The 22,330-nt window shown below is 39.6% G+C and overlaps 1 protein-coding gene across 1 annotated transcript in view; it reads left to right on the top strand.

The window, feature by feature from the left end:
• Window positions 1-14,438: 14,438 nt before the first annotated feature.
• ACOT12 (acyl-CoA thioesterase 12) overlaps window positions 14,439-22,330 on the top strand; it is a 31,200-nt gene continuing 23,308 nt past the window's right edge. Inside the window, 2 exon segments of the mRNA XM_034073101.1 lie at window positions 14,439-14,535; window positions 17,035-17,104. Of these exon segments, the coding sequence (XP_033928992.1) occupies window positions 14,439-14,535; window positions 17,035-17,104 (167 nt within the window).

Below are 22,330 nucleotides of genomic sequence, written 5' to 3'. Positions count from 1 at the left end.
CTTATAGGCACCTGTTCAGGATGAAAGTCTGACCATTAAACCTCTGCAGAGAAGCACCTTAAATGCAAATGCCAGCACATATTGAATAAAATTTTAGAAATATCCTAGTTTATACAGATCAAAACATTTATAATACTGTTGCACTGATCCTGCAGTGTTAATCTGGGTAAATACATTCCTGGCTTCAGAATGAACAGGATCAGGCCCTGCTTCTTGTAGCCTGTCCTTCACTGCTAGTTACTAGGTATGTCCAGCACCTATATCTTCTGTACATAGTCCCACAGACTGGGGGAACAAAAGATGTGCAAGAATTTTAATCAGATATAATGAAACCTAATCATCTTGCTTTCTGTACCAGATGCTTACACCCCTGTGTTTATGTACATGAGCAGAGTTACTTATATGTGCATTGGCAAGCCCAGGTGATAATACCATACATAGTTTTCTGCAGCTGACTATAAGAAAGCAGTCTTATATGATAAATATTCAACTTTAAAAACTATAGGTGTCCCTTTGGGTGTTGGTTTGGTTTGGGGTTTTTTTTCTAATATGCATAGAGCTCTTTGCTTGTTCACTTCTTTTCTTTCTTTTGGTAATAAATCCTTGTAGGATTTGCAACAAATCTAGAGCATTAATATGGAAAGACTATTTTCATGCATTAACTTACTCCTGCTTACATTCCTAATACATTAGTTACCAGTGTGTAACGTCACTGCTCATTTATACCTTTTATTACACAACAGCATTACTGATGTCAGAACTTGTCCAGCTCTAGGAGGAATTCTGTTTTAAGTGATGCAGAATATTTTCTCTACACTCAATTTTTATGTAGATTTATCTTTATTAATACAGTAATAAATAGATTATGGTCCTGTAAATGGTTCTTTCAGGCAAAGTCAACGTAAGGCTTTTTAAAAACAGAAGTGATGAAACCTTAGAGTAGGAGAAATAGGGAGTAATGGATGTCTCATACTGTGAGAATTCTGGCAAATAGTCTGTCCTTGTACAAATCAGCTGAAATTAGGATTCACTTGTGAATTTCGCAGTGAATTTTTTTCTGCATCATAAGCCTATGAAAAGGAGTGTTCTCACCCAGATTTTATCTCCATGTCTAATTCTTGTGTAGGCAAGAACCAGAATTAGGGCAAAGAAGCAGCCGCGTGAATCACATGTAAAGCATGTGGCTTGACATGCACATTAAAAAATATCTGGATATTTGCATGTAGGGGTTATATTATTTTCTTAATTGCAGAAGCATGAGCAAGAAATGCAGTTGCACTCTTGTTTTCCCCCCTCCACTGTACAGTGAGTTTGGTGTGTGTAAAAAACATGGCAATAACATTCGATAACATTGAGTACTTGACATGCTGCATAAATGTGCCTCAACTTGACTTGAGGGCATCTCAGAGTGACAGTCCCCAGATCAGAGGATCGTCCATCAGCCTGTGGCGGAGGCAAGATTTGCCATTTTTTGTTTGGAAGCCTTTCAGGTTGCAGAGCCCAGACCAGCAGTGGGATACACACTCAGAGATGGCAACAGCTTTCAGACTTAACCAGCCTGCTTGCCTCAGTGTAGAATGAAATGCCTCATGTCCCAAGATATCCAGCTGTTGTTTTCCCTTGCAGTGGGAATACACAACAATAAATACGTAGGCTGTTTATTTATTTCAGCTAATTCAAACAAAGAAGAAGGGAACAGTCTTGCTTCTTTATCTAATCAATTCATGTGTCACAAGGACAGCTTCTTGAACTGGCTAGAAATAATTCGAATTTTCCCCTGTTCTGCAGCTTGCAAATGAAATACTGCCTGTAAAGAGGATTTGGAATTAGATGGGTAATTTAATGAGGGACCAGCTGTTCCAGTATCCAGTGTTGAACATTTTAATCTTCTTTTTCCCTTTGCCAGTCAAAATGAATTTTCAGCTGATATATATTGCAGTGATTTCTGTTTCTCAGCTCAGTTAATTATTTTTTAAGTGTAATCTCCTGTTCCTAGTCAGCTTTGATTTTTTTTTGTTGTGGTGGCTAAATAAGGACTGGAGTCTTCCAAGATCTGACCCTACATATTTGCATTTGGAGAACATAAAATTGAGCTTAACAATGAGAAAGAAAAAGAAAAAAAAAAAAGAAATTAGTGCAGGTGATTTTTTTTTCTTTTATTCACTATAAGTGATGAAATGCTGCGGCTCCTATCCCAAACCCACTTAGGTTTGGTCAGGCCCAAAGGATGAGAATCCTGACAAAAGCACATATTTCAAATAAAAATCAAAAATACTCTTCCAACAATGACAGCCCATTTCTCTTCAGAGTGATCACACTTCAGGATCTAATTCAGGATTTAATGGTATGAAACAACTATAAGGATTCAGTGCACTCAGAAATGAATGAGTTAGATTTAAGTGTTACTGTGTGCGGCTTCCTCTGCTTTCCTGACAGCCCTGTAAGCTGCTGCTCATACCAGTTGTCCTGCTGAAAGAGATGAAACCACTCACACGAGGACATCTTTTTGGTAGGATTTCACCCTCATCTGGATGAAATATGTAATTTATCTAAGATGTGACATTTGGCAGATGTATAAACTGAATATACAAAGCAAAATATAGGGGGTCTGTTGAAATTACGAAATTGATGTCTCAACCTGAAAAAAAAAAACAACCAAAAACAAGAAAAGGTCCTTATCTGAAATACTGCTTTGAGTGCATGCATGCATATTGTCTGCCAGTGTTGTTATCTTGGGAAGAAAAAAATACAGTAACAAATCATCTGTTCAGCACACTGAAACTCTGATCCTGAAAACATGGGCAGATTTGTTTGAAATTAAGCCTGCACTTGGTTAATTTTAACTAGATTTCAGAATACAGGCAGTATCCTTCAGGAAAGTGGGACTGCTAATACGCTATAACCGTACTTGAGCATGAACAGTCTAGAAGCTCAAATTTAGCCTTCCCTAAGCAGACATTATTTTAAAGATTCTACCAATGCAGGACCATGTTTATGTATTGGTAGTACTGATATGCAGAACAGATTTGGCTTTCTTCTGTTTCTTATTTTATTAGAGCATTGCTCACTACTACATGAGTTATTTTTGTGAACTTGTCCTTCCATCTTGTTTTCATTTGTGCAGCCATAGTTTCCCTCAACATAGCTAACAGCTTTGCAATTTTAGTCCAAACTTCTGTTTGGTCAGTGTTCTCTCAATTTAAGCTTAAACTGTGTAAGAAAGCCTCTCATGTAATGGGAAAACTTGCCATAAAAATGTATAAGGGTTTTCTTGGGTACATGTTTTCACATTTAATAAAAATGAAATTTTCAGTTATAATTTGAAATGGTCACTTTATAGCCACGATTTTAATTTCTATGTGGAAAAGAAACTGAGGAGAAAAAAAAACCCAACCTTTTATTTGAATTCAGCAGCATAGCTATATGTTGAAAGATGTGGGTTTGAGAAAAACAGATCAAAACAAAATTTACTGCCTAGTTGCAGCTGGACTTTTATGTTGAAAGCTCCTTCCACACCCCCAGAAGTGGATTGCTTAATGTATGATTTTTGTAAGAGCCCAATTCACAAATGTAATTTTGTCTATTGCATGTTTTCACAGTATCTCGTGGGGGATTCAGAGTGCCCCTTAGCTGTGCAGGGTTCTGTGGTTGTATCTCTCAGAAGAGTAACCGAGTGGTCAAGCAGGCTTGTTCACAGGGTCTAGTAATTAAAGACTGGCAATTAATATCCACCAGATGTGCGTTCAGAAACAAGGTATTCGTACGCTACCTCGCTGTTCTCTTGAGAACTTGGACAATTCTTCTTGCAGTTAGGTATGGGGATCCTTCAAGACTTTACAATGCTGAGACAAGAAGAATAATTTTGCTTAGAGAAAACTCTGGCAGTTTTAGCACCAGTTCTCATAGAGAAACAGCACAAAACATGGGGATTTTTGAAGGGTGATGCCTTTTCTCAATACCCTGGGTGTACCAGGAAATAGACCATACAATTTAAAAGTTTGGTCTGTTACAGAGATATATACAGTTCCTCAGATTAGGAGGGAATTATAACAATAACCATGGCCAAACCTATGTTTGTCCCTATAGAGTGAAATCATCAGCAATCGCTTTTGATGGGAAGAATTATTGCTATGGAACAACTGCTCCAATATTTGAGGAGCCAAATTATCAACTGGATGAACTGGATATTTGTAGGTTTCATTTCTGTTGTTTCATCATCGTATTTTTTTCTCTCTTATTTGGATTCTCCTATTAAATGTACTGTCCGAGATCTCTGCACAAAAATAAGATCCAATAAATGTACCTAAAGTTGTTCAAATCTCTATCTAAAGCCCTACTACAGAAAGTTTATTTCATTAGAGACATTGAGAATAACAAGAAATGTGGAGTGGCAGTGCAGCATCCTGAGAGCTCTTACTGTTCAGGATTAGGAAAGTTAGCCTCACAGACTCAAATTTCTAGCAATGATTTCTAGCAATGACATAAAGTAGCTTGAAACAAAAGCTGATATTTACCATGTAGATTGGAAGGAAATAAAATACAAACAGATGATCTGTAATTGAAGTAGAGTTTTTACTGGCATAGCTTGGAAATTATATTATCAAACTTGTTATCAGCAAAACTGGTAGCTAGAGTTCAATAGCTGCTCTCTTTTTTAAAGCAGAGGTGCATCCTGATTCTGCAGAGTCTGCAATCCCCAGCAGAAAGGCTGGTCTTTTTGATTCAGGCAGGTTGTGGACCAAGGGCTGTGCTATCCATCAGCCACACCTTTTGTTACAGATGAGCAAAGTGTGAATGCCCTTCCAGTGGGTGTCAAAATCCATCTGTAACAGGAGCATAAAGCGTGTCCAACAGCTTAGCAGAAAAGCAAAGCTGTGTTTGCTAAATTGTTGTCAATAAACATGATGTTCAAAAGCAAGTATAAGTTGTTCCCCAGTCTATTTTTTCTGATTAACTTGTAGCTTTGATTTACATTAATGATGATATTAATTTACATTAATGAGTATATTGATGGCTAAGGAAGAGAATACAAGTTCCTAAACTAAGGCTAAAATACAGACATGGAAGAGTGGCATGAGTAAAGTGGAAGCTGGAGCTTTCTGTTAGTTGAGAATTAAGTAAATTTTTATTATCCATAAAATAAAAACTTTTTAGCCTTGTAGTGGCTATTTGAGAAGCGTGAATTAAAATGCTGTATATGCTTAGAGGCCAATTTTGAGGGCTTTTTTTGTGGCAAGTATCCCCTTGCAAAAATGTTGCAGTGCATCTATTTCATGCATGTTTGCCTAAAACCACAAAAACAAATAGATTTTTTCTATGGATTGCTGTATATGCATCTGGCAAACACTTGTTTATGGTGGGAAGAAGAGGAAGGTTTGAAGCTGGTGGGTTAGCATATTTATGTGAATTACTTAAAGGATTGGTAAACTATTGTCAACTTTGTTCACATTGCACAAAATACTCTGTGTAGTCTACTGCTGGCATTATAACCTCAGTGATCCATGCATATTCTGTAAATTCCTGTAGGTTTTGTGTAAGAAGCCTTGTCACCATTGCTTACTACTGTAAATTGTTTTGAAGCAAGAGGTGGCGTTTGATTGTACAGCCATGTGTATTTTATACTACAACAGTACTTGTTCTCTCCTCAAAACTTGCTGTTCACATATAAGTTTGTTAGGCACGCTTAGTTGTTTCAGAATTTATTTCAAACAGCAAATATATAAGCCATTTGCAGGAATATTAAATGTAAGAGAATTCAACCCAGCTCATACCCTTTTGCGGTCTGAATTTTAGCAGACAACAGGCAGCTGCAGGTTAGCACATTTCGTGGCTCCATGCTGGATATGCAGTTTGTGCTTTTTAACTGCATCAGTGCCAGGACAGAAACCCATCTCTAAGGGTATGCGAGGGATAAAGCCTGCCTTTGTATTGTGTCCTTGTCCCCAGCCACCACTGGTTTCATGTGTGGCAGTGTTTTAAGGAGAATTTAATTCTTTGTCTGTTTATGGAGATAGAAAAAATAATCTGAATTCTTGGACCCTGGATTATTTTTTATTACTATTTTATGATATACAACAAAGACCTGAAAATGTGTGTGTGTTCTTTGCTGGTTTCTGAAATTCAAGTCCTGTCTAGACTGAAAGACAGTAATGAGAAAAGTGAAAAAAGTGGGAAAGTTGAAGGGGATAATTACTTTGATTATTTTAAATTCTGTGTTTTACATGTTTTTATTGATTGTTTAAATGTGTAGGTTAATATTTTGAATAAAGGCAGTCTTTGTTAATGACTTTGCACCTTCACCCTTTCACACTGAGTACTTTCAATAAATGTTCCTGATGCTTCCAAGCCAGTGTGTAGATAAATTCCCTCTATTTCTAAGATAAAAAAGTTTCTACTAATGATTTCAGACCATTAAAAAAACACAAATGGGAATCCCAACTCCATAATCACAAGTATTTGCAGGTCACATCTGAATGATTAGGCAGGTGTATTTTCGAAAAAGAATGACTTTCAATATCAGAAATGAAACTAGTGTTCACACTCCAGTCTCTGGAAGTAAAGAAAACCTCACGAGTTAAATTTGGCAATATTAACATAGAAAATACATTTAAAATACATTTAAAACTTGATCCTGCCTCTGACCTTAAGCATTAATACTGATAAAACCTGGGGTCTCACAAATGTTGTGTATTTCCGAACACCCATATTTCTCCTCAGTGTGTGCTTCACTATCAGCATCTACTGTAGAGAGTGAATACATGCCATGCCAAAATTGGTCAAAAGCATAAAGATAAAAAATTCAACATCATAATACACACAACATCATAAATACACTGACATGTGTGCGTGTTGATTTGATTTACATTAATGATAATGTAATGATAATTGGGATGAGTAACCACTCCAACTGTAAACTTCTCCAGACCTTATGTGAAACATTTAAAAGCAGCCTCTGGGATGGGTTCAGAAGGACAGTAGTCTGTGTTGATGAAAGGTGGAACACGCTGCCCAGCTCATAAAACCAAGGTCATAAAATCAAGTTTTATCTTTTAAAAGATCCTTGCGAGACTGGTGAGCTTGCAAGGATTGTGTGGGTCACTAACCAAGAAGTATATCTGGTTTGGAGCCTCAGACAAAGCTGACAGGCTGTGTTTTGTAATGGTAATACATTCTACCACATCAGACATGCTTCTGCTCCAAACTGCGGCCTGATTCATCCTACCTGAATTTCAGCTGCTTAAAAATTACCAGCCTATGTCTTTTCTGTAAGTCAGAGGTGGAACAGAAGATCCACCAACTGCCTCTGGAGGATTTCCCTCTCCACTGGTGAAACCTGCATGCTTTTAACTGCCTACAATTAGGTGGAATGAATCCGAGTCTTTATATTTAGCCTCACATCCCTGTATCAGTCTCACTCTCACTCTTTGCCTGCACTGATTCATTCACTGAAAGCAACACAGGACGAAACCATTGCACAGATGATTCAACACCAGACATATCATATGATGCTTTTAAATTAAGCCCCTGTGAGATTGTAACAAAGATACTAATGTTCATACATTTCTTGAGATGTCTAAAGATTCTTTTCCTGGGAGCTTTAAGGAATAAATCTAGAAGATCCTCAGGATTGTGAGAATGCAGGTAGTAATGACAGTTTATGGTGGAGATTTTTTGTAAATGTTCAGTACATCTATATGATTTCACCTGCTGGTTTGGAAACGAGGAGATCTTTGCATCAGTGTTACTGTGGGTTAGCAAAGTAGATTTATAGCAGATTCCACCTCAGGCTTTCACTGAACATCTACATTATTCTAGTTTAACTTGATTACTTTTCCTCATTAACTGCTGGTACAAAATCATAAGAGCAGTTGTACCGATTTTTGCTAAAAGCTGAGGAACAGTTGAAGATTAAAAATTGCAACTTGTCACCTTTATGAAGAGTCCACATTCTCACAGCTGAGCCTGAGACAGCAGCTGAAGTTGCCATATAACTTCATCACACAAAAGTGGGTGTAACTTTTCTTGCAAGTTTTAACAGTAGCAGTATTAATAGATTTGCTTTATTTCCCAAGTTGTAAATCATTCCATGTTGAAAATTGTACACATATGGTGTAGCTATGAATAGAAGAATTGAGGATTTTTTTTTTACGATATGCTAGTACAATCCCTGCTCTGTTGCTCAATATTTCTAGTGCTGAACTTGACCAAAACTTTACGTTTGTGGATTATCTTAGCCTCAACTTTGCGTGAAGATGGGTGTGAATTTTCAGTAACTGACTGTGGGTTCTCAGTGAATTCTGGGCCACAGGGAAACAGTTGCAGTGGGGAAAACTGCTGTGGCAGCCACTTTTCACTTTCTAACAACTTTTCAGATGGATAAAGCCATTCTGTCATCTGACACTTCTCAGTGGATCACCTTGTTCTTGGGTATCTTGATGGGTATTGTCATCTAATGGAGGGAATGTGAGCAAGCTCACCACCCAGGAAAAGTAGAAATGTATCTTCTCCAGCAATCATTTATTTTTAGTACTTTCCATTAACATTGGCGTCTTCAGTTACTATTTTACTATTCAGTATCTCAAGGTGGTATGAGCAAAAATATATGAGCATTTAAAATTTACAACAAATACAGGCTTGTATCGTGCCTTTGTAATTCTCTTCATCTTCAGTATAAGCTACGAGTAGACTAACTTCTTCCCTCTTGGAATGTTCTTTACTAGAAATACAAATATTTACTTTCAAAATAGCAGCTGATGGCTTCATTCATGCTGGCTGTTTTGAATCTTCTGGGGCTAATCTTCATGTTTTCCCCGGGTGAAAATGCCATAGGATACTTACCAGACATAAGCACAATGACATGTCACTGCAGTGCATGCTGGCCTCTTAGCCTCTCTCTTAACACATACTTGCATGCTGGAAAATTATAAATGCTGCTGTATAAATTGCTACATGGTTTACCCAATACAAGTGTTTTTCTGCATCCTTTTTTTGCTCAAAATTCCCATTAACTTGAAAGTTAGTGATGGCTTGAAAGGGGGTTTTGGAGCACAAAGGATGCAGGGATCAACTCTACAGTATTTTACAGACTGCTGTAAATTCATGTCTTCTCAGCAAAGAAATTTAGCATTTTAGCAGTAACTTCCTAGTAAAAACACTGAGCGTGCTTATCACTTTTAAGATTTTAAGAACTGTATAATTGTATCATTTAATTTTGACACTTAACCAGTAATATTCAACGAAGTATGAACCTCAGTTATATCTACATGTTCAGCCAACACAGCACTGAAAGGTGAACAGCCATGTTCTAGTATTACAGTTACACAAGAAATCAGTTTTCAAGGAGTTCTGTTTTGATATTATTTCTTTAACTTGTTTTCATCACAGCAGTATTTTTCTACACAGTCACTTGAGGCTTCCTTTCGCCAACCAAAACACTCTGTAGCCTTCTGCCCTGTGAAAGGGCCTTGCGCTTGCCCAGTAAATCAGCAGAAATTTCATCCAAGCCATAAAATCCTCTTATGTTATCTGTGTTTATGTAATTAAAGCAATTGGGGATAGGAGCTTCAAGAATAATGAGGCCTCTCTACCTTCCATTTCACTCTTCTCTCTGTACTTAACAGGGATTCAAGAGTTCTTTTTTTCAAGGCTCAGCTGTGTCTCTTTGAACCAGTGCAGTCTAAGCATCCTGTGTGATTCATTTAGCATTGGAGCATGAAGATTTACATGTGGTAGCAAGGAGTAATATATGTCTCCGTGCACATGGACACTTGCAAACAAGTCTGATACTAAGAATTTAAAAAAATAAAATCAAGATAGTACCAGCAGATCAGACTCTGTACTACAGTGGGTTGGTTTTTTTTTTAGTTTTTGTCATTTGTATTTTATTTTGCAGGAGAGGAGTTGGGGAATCTCAGATCACAAGGGGAACTTTAGAAGTGTATCACTCAACATTCATTTTATAAAGTCTAACTTCAAAATGCACTACGATTTATTACAAAAATATATTTTCTTCTGTTTGCCAACATGGTTGTTCCATTTGTGATAAGTTAAACTCAGCAGTTAATTTGTTGCACTGCCTAGCTGCATGAATTCATCCAGTGTACATACGTACCTTTGCAGCATTACTCTGGGTTTTGTATTTGAATTTGCGGTATTGATTATTATTTTTGTATTTTACTTTGCTTCTGTTATTGCAATTGTAGTAAACATAATTTATACATATGATTTTACAACTGTTTTGCAACTGGAAAGTCTTCTTTAAATTGTAAAGTTTTATTGATGGATACTCATTAAAATGGTATAAGAATTATATTAACAATTGTTCTGTGTTTGATGCTCTCTGTACATAAATACATGTCTATTTATCTGTTTAATGGTGCTCGTGTCTTGCAATTTTGGATACATTTTAGAATAAAGTTTCATTTTACAAGAATTAGTTGCATTTTCACAAGCTGTGTTAACTCCCCCCCCCAGCCTCTTTTTTTTCCCCATGAGTAACTAGGGTTATGAAAGAACCATACAAGTCTGAAACATTTATAACTTCATGGAGTAATACCTTTGCTTCAAGAATATGGAGATACACAATCCACAAAGATGCACAGCTCTACAGTGTAGCTGATTTACTGCAGTAACTGACATCTGTATTTAAAACATCACCAAAAAGATCCATTTTGGGATTATGTCTTGTAGCTGCTGACTCCATTGGTAAGAAGAGATTGTGAAGGTGTTAAGAGTATCACAATTAGCACATTAGTCTCTTATTTTCCAGGGAACAGTAAAGCTCTCTAGTCATGCATACATCTGTTTAAATATAGAAGAATTTTTGGTAGAAACACAAAAACTAATTCTAGATGATGGACTTTGTAGATTTCTGATTCTTTGCTACGCCTTTGTTCAATACTTTTTCTCAAGAAAATTCTAGCTCAGATGATATGCAGGTCTGGATCAGTTACACTATTAGCTAGGTGGCTGCTAGCTAGCTGGCTGGCTGCTTCAGTACGTGATAGCTCTGATGACTTTACAGAACATTTAATCACATCTAATACTGAGCTCATCTTTTATTAATAAAATACCTTACCTATTCTGGCACAGTTCCTCTTCAGGCATCGCACTGTGTCTTGTTCTTCACAGTGCTCATGAGATATGCTGCTGTGCTGCACCAATCTTTTTAAGTTACATTGCTTCAGTTAATTACAAATGCATGTTATTAGGAGATTATAACTTAATATCCATTCTGGTTTTTCGCTTTATTTAAAACCGTACTGCACCTGTTGTTGCTGCTGTTTTTACAATTTCAGTTCAGCAGGAGAAGCCTCAGGCCATTAAGTGGGAATCATTTATTGACAAAAACTTTTTATAACTGCATTAGCAAGTAACAGAGCTGAAGGGATGTCAGTTTCTTAGTCGGTTAACCAAACTTTTAAAGCTGAGCTCACTCTAATCCACCACCAGTTCTCATTTCACAATAACAATTTCAGCAAAGCTGGTGACTGAGTGATATATGGGTTTGGTTGTAAGGCATCCTCCACCTACCTTTAACCTTTAATTTTTTCAAAGTGGGCATCAATAATGAGATATCTGATGGTTCACAAAGATGCTTCCCAAAAGCTGCCTAAGCCACATCGTGTTGGTCCAGCTACCTTTACCTGGTGGTGATGCCAGAAGTGGTGGTACATGCTACTGTGCCACAAAAGGTATTTTTCAACTCAAAACCATTGAAAAGCACAGATTTTCTTCTTTTCAGTTGTGAAGGGAGAACAATACAGATGTTGCAAGTATTTCCTGAGAACAAATACGCTGAAGGTTGTTAAATAGTGTTACTACAGTGGAGATTGTGAAGCTAAAGGAGTATGTATAATGGCTGCAGAAAAAGGAGATACTGAAGCCACCTGGAAGACTCACATTAGTCTGTTAACTCAGCTGGCAGGGTCCAAGAACAGGAGCTGGACGGTAGGAGAAACGCAGCTTGCAAAAGCTGAGGCTTTCCTGTAAAAAAGGACATTTTAGGCTTCAAGTTTGTCACCTCACTTTCCAGGTGTTTTTGCCAAGTGTCCAAAGCAGTGTAAACCATATGCATTGTTCATTTGGATCCTGGGGACCCATTCCTGTTCTGGAAGTGCAGCTCCTGCTTCTACACACGTATTTTGAATTACATCACTCCCTTAGAAATTTAGAGGTATGTTTCTCAAATACCAGCTTTCCCTTACCAACAGAAATTAGAGGCTACCTTTTCTGCATCTCCAAAACTCCATACAGCCCAAGAGGTCTGCTGATCACTTGTCACAAGCATGTACTCCTCCACATAGTTCAGAAAGTTTCAGATGTGAGTAGATTGAGATTTGATTTTTAAATCTCTATGATACAAACAGCTCTGTAAAACCTAATCTTACAGCACATAACGGATATATTATAGGCCAAACAGTGATCACTGGGACTATGTGAAATGGAGGTTAAAGTTACCTGTGAAAGAATGAAAAATAAGCATTATATTTGAGAAAGCCTGGTCAATGAGCAGGACAAGGTAAACCTGAAAACACATTTACAAAGTACTGACCTAGGAAGGCAAAACACAAGTTTCTGGTTTTGTTTTTTGCTTGTTTTGGGTTGGTTTTTGTTGTTGCTGTTGTTGCTATTAATAGGAAAATGTTTAGTTCTCTCTAAAGACTCTTACTTCTGACATCCAGGATCCATGTGTGAGAAGTTGTTACCTGAGGTTTTGTCCTCTGGACTGAGCAGGCAAGTCAGGAGAAAATACTGGGTGCATACTGTTTAAAAATCCTGTTCAGGCAGCAGACCGAGGTATGCCACTGCCACTTCCGACAAAGCCTTGCCTGCAGTGAAGCCAGTCAAAAAAGGAAAGAAAAATCAGTACAGACATATTTCCTGAAGCAACAGAATAGAAATAAATCTAGAGACTATCAGAGCATGCTGATTTTCTCTGCAATGTAACTACTGTGATGGCACAGCAATCCTGTCGCTCGCTAAGAGTATGTGACAAGGAAACAGAGATCTTGCTGTAGTGCAATGACAGTAACAGGCCATGTGGGAAGAAAGTCACTACTGCACTGAGAAATTCTTATCTTTGAGGCAGACTGGTTGAAATTCAGATTTTCCTGGCTGTTCCGGGTTGAAGCTGGTTCTTCAGCAATGTTTAAATGAACATATATTCATTATATAAATTCACTACTGTATGTTTTTAATAAACATTGGAAGCCTGTCATTAGAACAGTACGTAACAAGTCATAGTTCAATGGTAAAAAGAGGAAAGGCTGCAAGGAAAGCCTACAAATAGTTTTGCCGCTCTGTTGAAAACCATGCTATTTACAATACCTAAGGGGCTGAGAATAGCAGAGTCAAACACAAGCTTTGGAATCTTTCATTAAAGACCATTTACAAGTTAAACACTGCTATGTGAAAGCAACATGCCTGCTCCACCAACCAGCCCTGCCTTCATAGCTGACAAGCCTAGGCAGTGAGCATCTCCAAACTGCCTTCTTCACATGTTTGAGCCTTCAATAATAGTTACGCGTGGCAGCTGTCAAACACCAACTTTCCTAACTGATTCAAAAGCAATTGCTTTATTCTTTCTACTCCTTCCCTATTCAAAGCCAGGTTGGACAGGGCTTGGAGCAACCTGGTCTAGTGGACGGTGTTCCTGCCGGTAGCAGAGGGTTGGAACTGGATAAGCTTTATGGTCCCTTCCAATCCAAACCATGCTATGACCCTATGATTCCTCAGCAGTGCTTGCATTTTCATGGTTTGCAAAAGTGTCAATATCCTGCAGTATGTAGGATGTCTCTAGGTAAGAGAAGGAGTCCTCTGTGAGGTCTCCAGTTAACTCCTCCAGCAATAAGTGACCAGGCCCATGGCCACCAAGGTAGGTGTCAAAACATCTGTACCAGCAGTGGCAGGGGTTCACCAGGCCATGCCACCTTCCCCACCTGGAGATGGGGACATGTCAACCCTGGGACTATCTGCGGGGCTCTCAAATTGGTGACGGGAAAAAGGTAAAAACAAAAGAGATCCGAGCCCGATTATAAAAATTTCAGCGGCAAAGCGCACACCGAGACCCGCCGGCAGCCCCTGCACAGGCTCCTGGCTGCCGCGCCATGGCAGCGGCTGACCGCAGGCCATGAGGAGCCGCGGGGATGGCCACAAGGCAGCCCCCCTCGCCCCTGTGGGACCACGTTTGCTTAGCGGTGCCGCTGTCCGCGCGTTATCTACCCGTTTGACCGCAGCCGCCCGAGGCGTTTCCGCCTCCCCGCAGCGGCGGTGATTCCAGTTCAGCCCTGGGCCGGTCCCGCCCCAGCCCGCTGGGCAGCGGTGGAGCCGGGGCAGCGTTGTGTCTCCGTGTCCGGCGGGACCCTCGGCCGTCCCTGTCCGCCTTCACCAGCGGCGACATGGAGGGGCGCGGGGCCGCGGAGTGCGGCGGTGTTTGTATGTGCCAGACCGTGTTCCCGACCCACGCCGACCACCGCGGCCAGCTGAGCGCTGGGCAGCTACTCAAGTGGATGGACGCCACTGCCTGCCTCGCAGGTAGAGGGGCTGCGGCGGGCGGGAGAGTCGCTTCAGGGCTCCCTGGCTCCCTTCAGGAGTGCAACCTTGAGCTCGTCAGCTGTGTGGGGACAGCGTCTTGCTAGAAAAGCGGTAGCCCCGTCCCCGTATTTGCCCATGACAGGCGAGGGGGAGGTGGAATTTTGCCCTTGGAGGGGATGAGGGGAGGGTTGAGGGAAAGTAAGTCGCGTGAAGCATGTGGGATGTGGGGGTTTAGATTAGGAACAGGCATCAGGGAAGTGAGAAAGCTCGTGGAGCTGGAGAGGAGTGTCCAGATATCAGCGGGTGACAAGCGGCTGGGATGAGAATTAAAGGCCACAACAGCTGAGGGGAAAAAAGGATGTACAAAAGAAAAACACTAGAAGAAAGAAAAGTATTAATTTAAAAACACTGGCACACAGGTTGGAAAAACACCCCAACATGCAACATAAACAACCACAAATTCAACCAACAGGCAGAGCACTCTGTGTCTTGTGTAGCTCAGCTTTGAAAACTTTTTAAATCTCCCCGGCTAACTTGTGGAAGCAAAAGCCGCCTGTGGAAGCAAAAAGAAAACCCAGGTCTCTGCTGTCAGTGAACCCCGTTTCCAAGTACAACTGCATACATCAGCAACCCATAACGAGTCGTGCAAATACCGGGTGAGTTTGGAGAGCTCAAGTCTCCATGTGATGCAGTGACCACGGTGAGCTCACTGAGCAGCACCACTCGACCTCTACAGAAAGAGTTTGGATCCTGGAGAGCTTGTCCCACATGATAATGTATCTGGCATGTACCAACTTCACAGTATGATCATATATATTTTTTTTATTCTAGCACAGAACCATTTGGTTTCAGCCCTTCAGTGATTACGCCTGTAACAGTGCTCTCTGTGAAGACAATGAGCTGATTTCCACAAGCCTTGAACTCAAACCCCTCCTCTGGAGTGTCAGAGCCCCAGCTGCTACCACAGGTTATCATTGCTCCCTTGGACCTTATTTAAGCTGTGATGATGTTCATCAGCTGTGAATCTGCCACCAGAGCTCACTTTCATAATTGCTTTTACTTGGTTAGGCTTAGGGCAGCAGCAGTCATTCACGCCTTAGGGTTAATTCCATGGCACACAAGGGGATCTCAACATGTTCTCTCCTTAGTTTACTTTTTGTGTCACAGCTAAACTCCACATGCTGGGCAGAGACTTATTTGGCTTTACCATCTCCCACTCACATTAGTGCCAGCTGGTGCAGTTGAAAGTGCCTTTGATTTGCACCTTCCTCCTTTCATACCCCGCTGCTTTAGGTGTGCTTCAGCCAGTACATGGCTGGCTTCTTCCTCACTTTTGAAGGTATTTATAACTATCGCTTACTCATCATCTTATATTACCTGTCGCAGTGACAAGTCCACCTTCTTGGTCATCTGTGACCTCTTCCCTGTCATCCCAGTTTGCTGTGTTTCTAGTAAGTGCCTTTATGTGTTTTAGCCTCACATTTTCAAAGGGAACTCCTCACATATTGATGCAACTCGTGCACCATCCTCCAGTTCCTCCAAGTGTTTGCTTGTGATGCTCACTAAAAATACTGGACTGTTTGGTGTGAGAACTCCTGCCTGTTGTGCAGTGCTATTTTCTAGCTTTAATGCTAGCCCTCCATTTTGCCTTTTACTTGGGGAACTTTTTGGAGCAGGGTTTCCCTGTGTTTATACAGCTCCTAGTGTGCCCTAGAGGAGATTTAGCCTCTGACTTGGAAATCTGGCTGCTATGGTCAGATAAATAATAAATCACAATAACTTGCTGTAAAAAGGTAACTATTGACCTATTAAATATTAACAGTAAAGATGTTTATCTCTTCCAGACTTTCATAATTAATACAAATGGAGTGCATTGTTTTTCATAGTCAAATGCATCCTAGGGAGATGAAGAATGCCATTCAAATTTTGGTAAAATTGTTTTAAAATAAATAAGCAGGTTTGATTTTTTTTTAAGTCTTGTTTGTATTTCTGTAATTCCTGCATTTTTTGTACAGCACTGAGGATTCACTTACCTGCTCTCCACTGCTGTGACCATGCTAGTAAGCCAGTAGATCTCCCTCGTGTGTGTGAGAGTCTTCAAATGATGTGAAACTTCCACACTGGTTTAATACATCCGATATTCCTGACATCCTGTGTTGAGGGAGATTGTTGAGGTTTCTTTAGATGTGTTAATGCTATGTGACTTTTTGTTCTGTATTGATGCTGTCTTACCAGAATGTTCATTTTTACAGACAGACCTTAGAGCTTTTCAAGCTGAGAAGGAACATTATAATCAGTTAGCCTCATCTGATGATACCCTTATTTCATGATAAATACTAACTTCTGTTTTTCCAAGAGATCTACTGCAGGCTTGCATTAAGGTGATCAAAAGAAGTGGGATCTATTGTGTTTCATCTCTGTCTGTTGTGCAAAAGTATATAGGTGAATAGCTTGCTGCAAACACAATGTGGTAACTGTGTGTCCCTGTCTCTTTTGAAGCTGAGAAACATGCTGGTGTTTCTTGTGTGACTGCATCTATGGATGACATACAGTTTGAAGAGGCTGCCAGGTACAAAACCAGCTAACATCAGTCAAATGTTGTTATTCTAGAGATTCTTATTTGGCAGAGATAAACTGAGGCAGTATAAAATCTGAGATAGCAAGCCAGTGGGCTCCCTGGAGTCCCAGGGCTGTATCTCAAAATTGCGCTTTTCTGTCTGTGATAGCCTGGCCCACTAGGAAAGAGATCAGTTTCACACATAAAAAATAAACTGCAGTTACTTTGACATTGGAGCCTAGATGCCAGGTAACAAACTGATTGTCCAGTGATCTTTGGCTCTAATTAAAGGCAGTGCTGCAGTCTGTTACTTATCTCTGTTAAATAAGGTGTATGTGCCTATAACAGTTATTGTGTGATTTTTTTTTTCTTCTGTTGCAGGTGCTCTTTCAGTTTATTTCTTAATATCTCTTTCTTTCAGCTCTTTTAGAAAAATGTGTGCATGTAACAAAACAAAAATATTTTGCATTTGTGATCACTGAATGTTGACAGTCAATGCCCTGCTTTCAGCTGGGACAGTTGTTTTTTTTCCTAGTGGCTGGTGCAGTGCTGTTTTTTGGTTTAGTCTGACAACAATGCTGGTAACATTGATGGTGTGACAACAATGCTGGTAACTGATGTTTTAGTTGTTGCTCAGTAACACCCCTATCAAGGACAGTTCAGTTTCTGATGCTCTGCCAGGAGGGGCACAAGATGATGGTAAAGAGCAGAGACAGGGCAGCTGATACAAACTACCTAAAGGGATATTCCATTACACAGAATATTATGCTCAGTATAGAAACTGGGGGAAGTTGTAGGGAGCCACTGAATCCTGCTGGAGGACAGATTGGGCATCAGTCACGGGATTGTGAGCAATTGTATTGTGCATTGTTTGTTTTTTTCTGAATTTTTATTTGTCCTTTGTTTTTTTTTTTTCCAGTTGTTCCCTATTATCGTGGTTTAAGCCCAGATGGTGACTCAGAACCATGCAGCCAGTCACTCTCTCTGCTACAGCTTCATCCCCCAGCTCCTGGTGGGATGAGGAGGAGAATTGAAGGAATGTAACTCCCATGAGTTGAGATAAGAACAGTCCAGTAACTAAGGTATAACACAAACCACTGCTGCTGCCACCAATAATAATAATGGTAAGAGAGATAAGGGGAGAGAATACAGTTGCTCACCACCCACTGCCTGATATCCAGCCTGACCCGAGCAGCTGTCTGGGCCTTCTGGGTGACCTCCCCCAGTCTATATACTGAGCATGACATGCTGGGGTATGGAAATACCCCTTTGGGTAGTTTGGGTCAGGTGTCCTGTCTCTGCTTCCTCCCGGCTTCCTGTGCCCCTCTCCACTGGCAGAGCGTGAAAGACTGAACAGTCCTTGATCAGGATAAGAATTACATAGCAACAACTAAAACACTGGTTTGTTATCAGCATTGTTCTCAGACTAAAGCCAAAAGACAGCACTGCACCAGCTACTAAGAAGGAGATAAATAACGGTTAAAGCTGAACCCAGGACACTTGTTACTATTATAAATATTTTTATTGTTGTTATAATTTCTATTATTATTAGATTTTACTTGATTTTAGTTATTAAACTGTTCTCATCTCAACACGTAGATTTAATTTTCTTCTGATTCTCCTCCCCATCCCACCCGCAGCATGAGTGAATGAGAGAGCAGCTGCATAGTACTTACTGCTAGCTGGGCCTAAACCACAGCAGCCTACAAGATAATGCAGGACTTCTGCTTTAACCATTTTTCATTATTTACCAAAGGATAAAAGACACTGAAAGAGGAAATTGCATGTTTATTCTTAAGCCATATCTTTACAGAAACTTAAAGCCATCACTTTGTAAGCTTCATATAGTTTTACACCTTGCAATCTGGAAATCACTGAGTGCTTAGATGGAATGCGCCTGTGGGTGACATTGATGAACATACATGCAGTTGTCCTGACTGAACCAAACAATGCTGGACATTGGATGTACATCTGATGTCAATTTAAAACTGTTTGCAGCACAGGAGTTTAAAACAGACATCCTCCCATAGTTCTGAACAGCAGATTTTTAGACTAGTGGCCATTAGGATGAGAACTACAAGTAGTAACAAAGAAGTGAACATTGTTGTTCTAAGTCTAGAACTCCAGAGAGTTTTTTGGTCAGATTTGCACAACTAAAATGTTTGTCCTGCATCTAATTAATTTCAGGGTTTTTTGGTTTGTTTATTTTTTTTGTTTATTTATCCTTAGGAAAAAAATCTTATCTGTGAAAACTGTAATCAGAGAGTCCGAGAAATTAATTCAGGCATAATATTTCAGGCATAATATTTCAGACTTCAGTAGCTTCAGAGCAGTGTTCTGTCTTGTTTCCAAGAGCAGAAGTATGATGAAAATACTCCTTCCAAATTTGTTTCCAATACGTCTCTAGTCCTCCTTCCTCTTGTGGTACCAGTTTTTCATTTTTAACATTAATTCAGGCTACAAGCCTAGTAACTGTGAAGTGGTTTCAGTAATTGTTTTTCAGCCTCAGGTTATTTCTAACATTCCAATTCTAGTTTACTGTGTAATTTCCAAAATTTTGCCAGATCATTTTGATTATACAGACATCTTGCATAAATAAGAGAGCTCTTGTATCTCATCTAAATTAAAAGGTGTTTTGTAAGTTACCTACTTCAAGGTTTCATTTACCTAACTCAGGTTACCAAATGTTCTGTAAGGATTAACTCTTCTGTACATATTTCTTTTTTGTTAACAGGGAAACAGGTATCTCCACAAATCTGTTTATTGCAAAACTCAATTTTATGCCATAATAACAAATAAATACCTCTTCCTTGTTCTTTTAATATGCAGCAGTTCAGTGGTAAGAACATCTGACTTTAAATTAAATGTATTTAATGTTTGTTAGTGCTCCATATGTGAATAATATTCAGTCTTTCTGTTACATTTTAAAAGCTTCGTGCTTTATGCCAGATGAATATCTGCTTAGGGATTCTGTGTAGGTAAATGGTGTTCTGTGACTTCTGCCCTTACCTATCTATTTAAATGCCCAAATAAATCAGGTTGTCCAAAGTCAGAATATGTGCTATTATGTAAATCATTTAATTTTGAAACAGCTCCTGAAAGTATATGAAAAGACATTACACTATCATAGTGTCTGACCATCCATTTTCTGATCTGTCCATGGACTCCAGAGGAGTACACTTTTCTGCCACAAAATGTGAGTCCAGCTTTACAGACTGCTTTGTGCAGCAGGGAGGTGCCAGTCAGCCGGGGTGTCTGATGTCCGTGAAGTTCAGACCTGCCTTGTTGCAGGACTGTCTCAGGCCCAGTGAGATCATATCCAGATTTGTTTTGTTGTTCCCGCCCTGCAGCTTTCTCACAGTCAGACAGACCCAGACTTACCTCTCTCAAACTTTCTTATGCAATGTTCTCACAAAGAGGAATAGAGGTCAGCAGGGAGGTGTCGCTGACAAAGGTGAAATAATCTTTGTACAGAAGAATACTTACAGGCCAGTAAGCCTGTGATTGAGACCTTTGCAGTCCCTGATGGGACCTCATGGACAATCCAGTATTGTGATTTTTTTGACAGGGACCATGATATCCCCTGCATGCATCTTTAGAGACTCTGAGTTCTTTTAAGGAAGGCCTCTCTCACTAGTGGCATATGTCACTTTTAATCATGCGGGTTGTCCAGTTAGCATACTGTCTTTTTTTCACCGTGTACTTATCATTAGTGCTACTGCTGTGTTACTGTAGTCCTCTCTCTTGGGAGTTTTATGACAAATACAGAGCCTTCAGAGGTGTTTCAAGGTACTTGATTGGGTTTTGACTTGAACCTTTCTAAAGCTTTTACAACATTGTAATGTTAACTTCTCCAAACTTAAACATAAATATTATGCTACAATTACAAACCCATTCTCCTTCTTCTGGTGGTTCCCTTAGCTGTGAGTTTAGAGTTACAGTATTAATGATTGTGGTTTTTCTTTGCAATCAATGATGAAACAATTCCTTCTAAATATGTTCTTCAAATGCTAATGAGGGCTGTATATTTGCATATGGTCTTCTTTTGTATAGCCATTTTCCTCCCTCATGTACTCAAAGGCTTACACTTGTATTCTTGAATGTGAACAAGAAGAAAGTTTTCATGTAATTGGTTGTTCATGTCTGGTATTGTAAAGGAGCAGGTTTCCTATTCCCCATTCTAGTGTTTGGTAACAATTCATTTGAAGTTCTGGCATAGAGAGAAGCAATTTAAGAAAAGCCAGATATCTTTATATGTCAAAATCCTATTTATTAAATCAGGGAGAATAGATAAAAGATTTTTTTACTATAAACTCAGGTCATAACTGTGCCAAATCCTTAGCTATAAATGCCTATTTCATAGGTAGTCAAGTAGTCTGAGTTATATTTTCAAGACTCAGATGTAGCTAGCTGCACTTAGCCTACTCTGGGACTGATCTTTACAATTGTCAGTCTGTCTAAATTCCCTGAAGGCAGTGGCCTGATGCGCAGTTATTTTGTCTGTTGTCCTGACTTACCATGCACATCATGCCCTTTTATTGCTGCACTCAGTAAGGCAGTTTTAGGGGAAACTGTCTTCTTTCCACCCTTTCAGCACTGCCTGTTTAGAGTAACTCCTATTACCAACACATTAACAGATACTTTAGACATTCCAGAAGGAAATAAATTAGTTTCTCATTTAAATTTGATACTATTCAGGTAGAAAGATACAATTCTGTTTGGGGATTCTGTGTAGGTAAATGGGGAAGAGTAGTTCAGAGGTGTGCTGTTAGAGAACAGTAGGGACTTGCTGCAGCCCTGTTCTTGGCTTAAACTTGCAGTGACCTCTTTCCCCATCCTTCAAAGATGTGAAAGAGCACTTTTCCTCTAGGTATTATTTCTTCATGTACATGTATCTGTATGCTAGAGAGTATACAAGGAGTGTATCTTGTGTGATAGATAGATCTTGTTTTGCAGAGAGATGTGTCCCTTTGACCCAAAGCAGAATGTAGGCCAAAATTTCTTGGGGGTCATGGGGCCTGAAGCATGCTTGGGTCACACAGGCATCAGCAAGGAGAATGAATGCTAAGCTCACACAGTTTTCTGAACAACTAAAATTGTTACTGAGCATGAATGAAGTCTGGTGAATTACAGAGCTAGACCTTTTTCAGTGCGTTTTCAGTATGGGATGGAAGGCACAGACTGATTAATGAGATTTTCTTCACTATTAGGAATACCTAGAGAGGCAGGTTCAAGCCC

Source organism: Melopsittacus undulatus, chromosome Z (genome assembly GCF_012275295.1).
Source record: "Melopsittacus undulatus isolate bMelUnd1 chromosome Z, bMelUnd1.mat.Z, whole genome shotgun sequence".
Lineage (NCBI taxonomy): Eukaryota > Metazoa > Chordata > Aves > Psittaciformes > Psittaculidae > Melopsittacus > Melopsittacus undulatus.
Note: the sequence above shows the minus strand (reverse complement) of the source record. Positions and strands in the feature narration are given on the sequence as shown.